The following is a 9,950-nucleotide window of genomic DNA, read 5'->3' on the forward strand; positions in this document are numbered from 1 at the left end:
CGGGTTTGAACAGAGCGCCCATTCCGCGGCCGCCCCCGGCGATCTCACCGGCGCGTCTGAGGCGTGCTGCGCCGTGCCTACCGGCCCGCCGAGCTTCGGGGATCTTTTTAGCGCTCCCAGGGGCTGGCCAAGTTCGCCTTGGGCTTCCTCACCGCGGGGACCTGGAGCCAGGGATTCTCTCTGCTGCTCTCCAGTGCCTGGCCCCGCCCTCCGCGTGTTTGAGGCCGCAGCTGCCGTGGCACCTGTGGGCTTTGAGGCTTGGAGGTGTTTAGGAGCCAGGGACCTTATCCAGTCCCCACAACCAGTGGCTGCAGCTCCTGGTGGGACAGGAGTGGAGGCAGGGTGAAGTCAAACGCCGGAAACTGGTTTAGATCCTAGAAGAGACCCTGAGAGGCTGCCTCGGAAACTGTCTTCTGTCCCTTCAGCAGAAGCCCAGCAAAGACTGTTGGGGATGTGAATTCCCGACTGGGAAAGGGTGGGACCATAAGTGAACATAAATAAAAACCTTAAGGCTTTTATTTGGAACGTTTCAGGCAGGTAGCTAAGAAGCCTAGCCCAGTAAGCACGCATACTTACTGCCCAGCTTAATGAATAAACATTAAGACCTTCTGAATATCATACTTCAGCCTTGGCCCCTCCCTCTGCTCCACTGGAACCAACTTTCAATAGGTTTATTGGTACATTAAAGCTCAGTGCCACTTGCTGGAGTTGTGTTGTGCAGATGGGTATGTTCCCTTGGTACAGACTGATGTGGCCATGATTTGGTTTTGTTGGTTTGCCTGCTCTTTGGTGTAGACCAGTGTACACCAATGAAGTGGAATAAGGCTGCCACTTGCTGATCTATCTTGTCCTGAAGAGGCACATAGTTACTTTCTATTTCACAAGAAAATTAGGTTGGCTCCTGCCTGTTACTAGTTACTGTTCCTTGTGAGTATTGCAAATGTAACTTGTGTGTGGTTAATTTCTAGACCAAATACACATTGATAGATGAACAAGACATCCCATTGGTGGAGAGCTACTCCTTTGAGGTAAGGATGACTGGTGCTTTCATATTGCTTTTGGTTGGTGCCTGGGAAGGGTCATGAGGAGTGAACTTCCTTCCCTGTGCTATGTGAGCAAGTGGTTAGCCACCGCTGGCCTGTGGACCCTCAGGTCCACACTGTTGATTCCCACTGGAACCTGTCGCAGTCCCACTGCTCTTTCCCCAGCCTCACTCACCCTGCTTGCTGGCTCTTGAGAACACACCAGGTCTGGTTGTGTTTGTGACGGGATGTCTGTTAACTCAGATCAGGGTGCAGCAGTCTTCACCTCTGCACAGTGTGAGGGGAAGTGGTCCTGCTCCTTGCCAGTGTTCTCAGTGGGAAATGTCCATTCCTGCTTCTACTTGTGTCCCCACTCCATGATTTCATATCAGCACCTCACACTTTGTAGACACTGCTTGTTCAGGGGTTTCTGTTCCTTGCTAGATTGTGGGCCTTTTTGTTAAGAATGGGAGAATGTATTTCTCTGTGTCCATAGTAGAGTTTCTTGCCCAAATTGAAGATAATGTGTTTGGAGTGTTTGTTTTTCAGCGATTGGCTTTTGGTATTTGTGTCTAAATGAGTCTCTCCAGACCCCCAGGGTCCTGAGAATAGGCTGGCATTTGTCCTTCTGGCTGTTTGTTTTGCTTGATTTCCCCCTTGCTCCAAGTACTGGAGATTGAATCCAAGGGTCCTCTACCACCAAGCTACATTAAGTATTGCCCACTCGCTCCAAGTACTGGAGATTGAATCCAGGGGCCCTCTACCACCAAGCTACATCAAGTATTGCCCAGAGTTTGAGGCTTGTTTAACAAACCTTTCCCCCCCTTTTTTTTTTTAAGGCCCGAATGGAAGTAGATGCAGATGGAAATGGTGCTAAGATATTTGCATATGCCTTTGACAAAAACCGAGGAAGGGGATCAGGCAGGCTCCTTCATGAACTGTTGTGGTGGGTATTTTCCAGAGGCCTTCCATCTCCCATCTGGGTCCTGTGTAAGCTCTGATGTGCAAGTATGCCTGAGGCAGTAGAGCTGGGTGAAATTGGATTAGCCCCACTTTCCCTGGGTCTGGGTCTGAAGAGTTGTTTCTGTGTCTTTTGCCAGTAACCCAAAGGAATGGTGAATTTGCATGTTGTGGTACTTCAAAAACCAGGTGGGGACTGGGGTTGTGGCTCAGTGGTAGAGTGCTTGCCTAGCATGTGTGAGGCTCTGGGTTTGATCCTTGGCACCACATATAAATAAATAAAGGTCTATTGACGCTAAAAAAATATTAAAACAGAAAAACAAACCAAGCCAGTGTTCTGCTGGGGCAGAGACTCCTATGGAGGAGGGGGATTCTGCTCTCTTTGTTGGGCTCTCACTATGCCTGTTGTGGGGTTTAGTCTACCTCCCTGGGAAGCAGGCCACCAATGTTTGTTGTACACTGTGGGGCTCTGAAATGTTGGGACCACCCAGATGCAGAGCTGGTCTCAAAGATGGCTGTTCAAATAGTTTTTGGGTTTCATCCTTGGTTCTCATGAGTCCAGCCCTTAAATCCTGGAGCAGAATTGTCAACATGGATTCCTGTGGGCATCCTCCCCTGGGTGTACCTCCTGTCCATAGGATGAGGAGCCAGTTCAGACCAAGTAGCTGAGACTTTTTTCTGGCTGGATTTGCATGTTAACCAGAGATATCTGTGAGGGTCAGAGATGGCACTCTAGAAGATGTTTTTCCCCAGGGAGAGGCACAGGGGCGGCGTCGCTCCCGGCTTCCAGGTAGTGCACCTCAATGCTGTGACTGTGGACAACCGCCTGGACAACCTGCAGCTGGTGCCTCGGGGCTGGCGGCCCAAAGCTGAAGAGACCTCCAGCAAACAGAGGTGGGTTTTTCCTATTGTGCTTCCTCCAGAATCTCAGAACCAAGAGGGTCATGTTCCCACTGTGTCATGATGCCTGTGTGTGCTTTGGGATCAGGATTATTTTTCCCCAAAGTGTGGTTTTCCCCATTTGTCATGGGAATGGGAAGAATTTCTAGGATTATCTTTCTGGGGTGATCTTATGATAATTGGATTTAGGAATCCATTAGCTGATGTGATGAAGTAGGGCTAGCTAGCCTTGGGCCATACCTGAGGCCTCCTATGCATGTACATGGTCTGTCTGTCATGTTCTTTTGCTAAGCAGTTTTCCTTGAGTAGAGGTTTGAAGAAAGCAGGATGGTGTGGTTTGGGGGCGTGACCTCTCAGTTTCCAGCTCTCTGAAGTCCTAAACACAGTACTCTGTACAAGCTTCCATATAGGAGGGCAGTTCTTGCTGCCCCAGGACCAGCCCATCTCTGATACTTGTGGAGCCCTTGGGAAGATCTGAGGGACCAGCAAGATGGGGTTGGGAGCTGAAATGAGCCCAGGAGTCCTCAGCTCCACATGCATCCTTGACCTGTTCACAGACTTCTGGGCTTTCTGTGTACTTCCTCAAGCTGGGGGTGGTCTTTCCCAATGTTGGCAGTGCTAACTACCCCAGCAGGACAGTTCAGTGTTTTGGGTGATGAACTGAACATTCACTTATTGCCTTCGGATCGTGCCAGAGCCCTGTGCAGTGGGAGAGAAGTGGCAGGGCCACCCTGCAGGCTGCTGATGGTGATGCTAGAGGACAATCCCTAAGTCCTTGAGGGCCACTTCCAAACTGCTGCTCTGGCCCCGTGGTGTCCTGCAGACTGTACCTCATTCATTCTTACATGGACTTTGGCAGGTAAAGGCAGAGCCTGGGAGTCTCTGCTTTCCATGTGGCTCTTGGTTTTGTTCTGATACAGAGTTGTGATGCTTCAGTTCTTTCTTACTGCTCTTGAGTGAACCTGAACCTTTTATAAATGTTGAGTAAAGGGTTTTTATCCTTTTGGGAATTATGTTGGGTGGGACTTTAGGTTGCAAGTAAAAGAAACTGAATTCAATTTGGCTGAAGCAAAAATAGGGCACTTATTTTTCCCTGACAGAAATGTGGAGAGCCAGGGTTGATGCCCATCTTGCAGTTCTGTCCCTCAGGGCTTTTCCCAGGTGGGGGAGTGGTCTTCATCAGCAGCAGGCCTATTCATTACTGTAGAGGGAAGTCCCAGGGCCCTTTCAGGTAGCTTGCTTTTCTATCCTGGAGCTGGGGCTGAGATCAGGTCTCTCATAAAAGGAAACCAGGGTTGTATCATCAACAAAGGGTAGTAGGTGCTTGGGGGGCAAAACCAACATCTGGGGTTTCTGCTTGGTTGTCCTATTTCCCTAGTGTAGATGTGGGGTCACCTTTCCCAGCTTCATGCAGCTCCCTTTGGGGCATATACTGTATGGACCCTCCCCGTATTCAAGCAAGTCCCCGTGCACCCACCATATCACCAGCAGTGGGTCCATTCTGCTGTGGCTCCCATTACCTCAGATAGGTCCCCATGTGATGGTCTGGCCATCCTGTGGCTAAATGTTACCTGTAGGCCTCTGAATATCTTTTATGATTATCAGATACAATAACCACAATTACGAACCTCTAGGGTGGTGCTATGGTTGTAGCTCAGCAGTAGAGCGCTCACCTAGCATGTATGAGGTGCTGAGTTCGATCTTCAGCACCATATAAAAATAAACAAATAAAATAAAGATATTAAAAAAAAAAGTCCTTTAGGAAAGGGGGCAGCCACAACCCTGAGTAATAGAGGTTCCTGGTCAACTCGTCTAGCAACCCTTCCCCCTCTGTTCTGTGTCCATTTGGGGAGATTCCTTCTGCAGTTGTGCCCTATACCTGCAAGCACCTCCTGCTGGTAGAAGTGACTTGGGCAACTAGGACTTAGTAGGTGTCATTCTTGGCTTTCTGATATGGGTTTTGGAACTTAGCAGTGTAGAGCACTTGTACTGGGTCAGGCCCCAGGCCAGAAGCAATAGTCAGAGCCAATCTGAGTGAGCCTCAAGTTCCAGCTGCTCCAGGTTGTATATCCTGTTTCTTGGCTTACAGCCTTCACATGGGCTGGTTCTTTATCCTACATATCCTACATAGGATTACTCTTCTCCCAGGCCTGGACTTTGTACTTTGCTGTCCTGGTTGATATGGGACAAGTTTAGCTCATCTAAAGGGGCCTCTTTGCAAACCTGATCCCCTCCTCCCCTCCTTCTGCTTCCAAAGGGCTGCTCATGAACCTCACAGAAGGGCTTAGAAAGCTGCCAGCATCCTTCCATATGTTGACCCTCCCTTTCTGAACAGGTGCCTCATGGTCTGGCTTCCATTAAGTGGGATGGTCAGAGGAGTAGGTTCAGTGGCTCCTTGGCTCCCGTGGTGTGGGCTGTACCCCTTGAAGCCCAGCACAGGGCTGGAGTCCTCCACACTCAACTCTTGTTTGGGGGCTTTATACTGTAATATGTGCCCTCTTGATCTCAGTTCTTAGTAGTATTCTTGGTAGCCTCTGACTTATTCAAGTGGTGGGAGGTGGTTAGAAGGACATAGGACAGCCCAAAAAATTGAAGGGGAAATGGCTTGATAGGTCAGTAAGGGTGCCTCCAAGGGTCATAAGTAAGGTCTGAATTGTCCATATTCTGTGCCTGCTGTGTGCCCATTAGCCCAGATGTTGGGGAGGGTGACAAATAAGGCAGTGCTTATGTGTTGTTAGTGGGAGATTGTTATGCTAAATAGTTAATGTCATGTAGTGATAAGCACACGGCAGAGATGGGCAAACAGAAATCAAATTGCTGGAACAAAAACTGGTGTCCTGAAGCTGCACCATCTTCCCTGTGTGCTGCCCTGAGCCAAATATACTGAGGCCTCTACTTGCTTTTAGGGAGCAGAGCTTGTACTGGCTTGCAATCCAGCAGCTTCCCACGGACCCTATAGAAGAACAGTTCCCTGTCCTGAATGTGACCCGGTACTACAATGCCAATGGGGATGTGGTAGAAGAAGAGGAGAACTCCTGTACCTACTATGAGTGTCATTACCCTCCCTGCACAGTGATTGAGAAGCAGGTACAGTGTGTAGCAATGAGGCCTTGGTTGCTGGCCACCTCACCCGCAGTTTGGCTATGGCATGGACCCAGTAGACCCTGGGTGTTTCCCTAGCTTTCCACCAGGGTGGTTCTCCCTTTACTCTTGTGCCTAAGCAGGCACAGGCCTTACAACTCTGATGCTTGTTTTTTCTGTTGGGTGGTTGGTTTGTGGTGCTGGGGCTGGAACCCAGAGCATTGCACATGCTAGGCAATTGCTCTGTGGTGGAGCTATATACCAGCCTGGCAAATGGGGTTTTGCCAAGTCTTTTCAGGTTCTACCCCACATTGCTTCCCAGAAATGATGGTGAAGCCACATGTTCTGTTTCAGCTCCGGGAGTTCAACATCTGTGGGCGCTGCCAGGTGGCCCGGTACTGTGGCTCCCAATGCCAGCAGAAGGACTGGCCTGCCCACAAGAAGCACTGTCGGGAGAGGAAGCGTCCCTTCCAGCACGAGCTTGAGCCGGAGCGATGACGGGCAGCGGAGCTGCCATTGACGCGGGCCTGTGACTTCGGGCTCTTCCGTGGACACAGCAGAGACAGACAGGCGCTTGAACCTGGAGGTGCCGAAGAATCCAGTGGCAAGCCCAGAACAGCCACCATGAGTCTCCCCATGACACATGCTGTCTGTGGGGACAGTGCTCCTCCAGTGTTAAATGTCCAGCAGAGACAACGGGGAGGCTCCCCGGGACCTTTCTCATTATTTATATGTTAATATGTTTGTAAACTCATGTACAGTTTTTTTGGGGGGGAGGCAAGGGGAGGGTTAGAAACTACAAATAGGATCATTTGCTGTAAGCCTCAAATGGCAAATGGTCGGCCACAAGTCTAGAAACTCAATAGTGGAGCTTCTCTCCTGGGCAGTGGGGTCCCCACTGAGGGTGGCCTGCACGAAGTTGTGTCCAAAAGGACAGAGTAAAGGGTGGAATCATCTTCTGTCTCGGCTGTTCTCTGCTCCTCATTCCATCTGTTGAGGGCCAGGCGTATTTTTGAGTGGAATCAGCCAAGTGTTGTGGAATGACAGGACCTGCTGTGCTCTTTGTTGGCCTCTGAGGAGCAGAGCATATCAAGCCTCTCTGGAGTCTGGCTGGGAGTGCAGTGAGACTTGGTCAGTAGGATCAGTGGGGGTGGTCTAAGAGGCCAGCCACCATTTCAGTAGCTGTGGGATACATTAGATCGGAATTGGCCCTAGATTCTACCTTGCTTGAAGTGGGAGTTTCTTCCCAGAATGGTGCGCACAGCCTGCCTAGCATGAAGTGAATGACACTTCTCCACCCATTGGCCCCCGGGACAGCCATCCTTCTCCCTTTGGGGGCTGCAGATGTCAGGGCTGTCCAGTGTGTTATCCATTTAGAGCCCCTCTGTTACTGGGATTTTGCCTTTCTTCAGGTCTAGTCAGCTGTCTTGCCCCCAGGCTCTTCCCATCCAACTGGGCATCATGGCCCTGGGCCCTGTGTTGGTCTGTAGGCTCTGCTACAATGTCTCTTGTAGGATTTCTGCCATGTTCTAAGATGCCCTGTGTTCTCATGCTTGTTCCTGGCAGATCATAGCCCTTTGGTGGCCTTTGGCTTGTGAGAAAGCTCCTGTGTCTGCCACCACCACCCCCCCCCTTTTTAACTTTATGTGGTGCTGAGGATCAAACCCAGTGCCTCACATGTGCTAGGCAAGCGCTGTACCACTGAGCCACAATTCTATGGCTTTTTTTATTGTACCTCCTGGAGGAGGAAGGACAAAGGAAAAGGTGATATTGAGCTGGGCATGGTGGTGTACACCTGTAATCCTAGTGACTTGGGAGGCTGAGGCAGGAGGAATGTAAGTTCAAGGCCAACCTCAGCAATTTAGTGAGGCCTTAAGCTTAGTAAAATCCTGTCTGAAAATAAAAAATAAAACAAAGGTCTGGGGATGTAGTTAAGTGCCTCTGGGTTCAGTCCCCATTACAAAAAAAAAAGGTATTGCATAATTCCTGAATGGCTTTCTGGACCATGAGAACTCCCATACATCCACAGGGGTTCTGCACCACAGATTCCCAATCCCTGTCCCCGACCTTTGCTGGGTAGTAGAGATCCCTGCTCAGACTATAAGTGGAACAGTAATGGGGCCTCAGAAAGCTGTTGGGGAGGGGAGCTATGTGTGTGCTGAGAGAGTGAACAGCAGCTGGCTGGAATCCTTGAGTGTCCCAATGCTGGAGTAACCTTGCTTCCAATGTGTTGCCAGGACTGTTTGGGTGGAGGGATCCTGTATGGCTTGGCATGTTGTGTCTTGGGTGTTCTTCAGGCATGGGGCTTTGCATTCCCCCAGGCAATCTGCTGTCAAAGGCTCAGAGAAGACAGTTGGCAAGCCTTGGTCAGCTTGTGTCCTTAGGGAAGTGGCCATGTTGGAACTTGAACCTGGCTGTGCCCTCTGACCAGCCAAGCTGCCTTGCTCTGCAGTTAGCTTTTGTATCCCCAAATGAAACTGGAAGTGCTCAGGTTCTCAAAACCAATCTGTAAGGGCTGTGATGACAAAGGGATGTATGTAGGTTTGGGGCTTGCCTGTGAGTACCTACCCTTCCCCTCATGCCCACTGGCACAGGTTTTGCTATGTAGGTGAGATGGGCCCATTTTCACTCCTTTGTGCTTCCCTGTGATCCTGACTTCTTTTTGAAAATTTTTTAGTTTTCAGTAGACCTTTATATTTTATTTATATGTGGTGCTAAGAATCGAATCCAGTGCCTCACGTGCTAGGCAAATGCTCTACTACTGAGCCATAACCCCAGTCCCTGATCCTGACTTCTTGGTCCTTGTAACCATGTATCTGGGCTGTTCTAGGAGAAATTCAGGTGGTTCAGGTATGGGGCTTATTCCTACCTTCTCAGTGGTATGTTGGACTGCTTGGCCTCAGAGCATTCTTTGTGGAAGGCAAAGCTGAGGGATTGTGGTTATTCAGCATGCTCTGGTGCTTTTGCCTTAACTGCTATCTGGGAACTGTTCCTCAGAGTTGGACTTCTAGCCACAGGCCCCAGCCACAAGGCAGGATGCCCAGATATTATGTGAATTTGTCTCCGTGTGTCTGCATGGAGCTCCCATAACGGACTACTGTGAACCAAATGGCCTAAAACAACAGGTTATTGTTTCAGGGTTCTGGAATCCAGAAGTTGAATAAGTAGCTGCCAGCACCACACTCCTTCAAGGGTGCTAGGGAAAGATGTTTCACTTGCCTCTCCCAGCACCAGTAGTCTCCTGGTCTGGTAGATGCCTAGTTCCAATGGCAGTCTTCAAATGACACCCTCCACACCCCCGGGGGGAGGGTGTCCTGGCCTGGTCTTCCTCTGCAATTGCGTGTCCACGTTTTCTTTTCCATAGACACCTGTTATACTGCATCAGGGCCCACCCTAAGGACCTCATTTTAACTTGATCTCTATTTCCAAAGGCCACATTCCGAGCCTCACGTGTCTCTGGGCAGGATGCATACAACCCAATGTCGCCGACTTGCCTTCCTGAGTCTTTGGGCTCAGGGATTTTCTTGAGCAGTTTCAGCAGCTACTCAGCCTCCCACTAAGGGTCACATTACTCCCCTTACCAAACTGCTGCCTCCCTGCGCCGTCCAGCGCCAGGCTACCCCTCCCGCCCGCCGAGGGGCGGCATCGCCAAGCCCAACGTGAGGCTCGCCCTGCACCGGGTTCTCGCCGCGGTCCGCCTGCCTACAGGGGGCGCAGCACCCCGGTGGCTTCAGGCGGCCGGAAGTAGTACCCCGGAAGGAGTTGGCAGAGGCTGCGCCTGAGCGAGTGTGCTTGCGTCCTCGCCTCATGTGTCTCGCGTCTTTCGGGGCTAGATGGCGGGCCGCTGTGCGTGGGTGCTGCAGGCCGTGGACACCGAGTTCACCGCGGACAGCGTGGAGTGGTGCCCGCTGGAGGGCTGCCGACACTTGCTAGCCTGTGGCACCTACCAGCTGCGCAGGCCGGATGCCGCGTCCGGGTCCAAGGTGT

The 9,950-nt window shown here is 50.8% G+C and overlaps 2 protein-coding genes across 4 annotated transcripts in view; both read left to right on the top strand.

Annotated features, from left to right (window-relative positions):
- Positions 1-698: 698 nt before the first annotated feature.
- On the top strand, positions 699-6,922 carry Zmynd19 (zinc finger MYND-type containing 19). The gene is made up of 5 exons (XM_015505819.2): positions 699-1,028; positions 1,862-1,968; positions 2,736-2,876; positions 5,789-5,969; positions 6,318-6,922. The coding sequence occupies exons 2-5, from the start codon at positions 1,868-1,870 to the stop codon at positions 6,459-6,461; spliced, it is 567 nt and encodes a 188-aa protein (XP_015361305.1). The 5' UTR covers positions 699-1,028; positions 1,862-1,867; the 3' UTR covers positions 6,462-6,922.
- A 970-nt stretch (positions 6,923-7,892) lies between these two features.
- Dph7 (diphthamide biosynthesis 7) overlaps positions 7,893-9,950 on the top strand; it is an 18,561-nt gene continuing 16,503 nt past the window's right edge. The window contains exon 1 of one of the 3 annotated variants that reach the window (XM_048813255.1): positions 7,893-9,946. In XM_048813255.1, coding sequence (XP_048669212.1) covers positions 9,797-9,946 — 150 coding nt within the window. In that variant the 5' untranslated portion in view covers positions 7,893-9,796. The remainder of the gene's footprint in view (positions 9,947-9,950) is intronic. The other 2 variants (XM_048813256.1, XM_015505702.2) reach the window with 2 other exon arrangements.

This window comes from Marmota marmota, unplaced genomic scaffold (assembly GCF_001458135.2).
Source record: "Marmota marmota marmota unplaced genomic scaffold, marMar, whole genome shotgun sequence".
Lineage (NCBI taxonomy): Eukaryota > Metazoa > Chordata > Mammalia > Rodentia > Sciuridae > Marmota > Marmota marmota.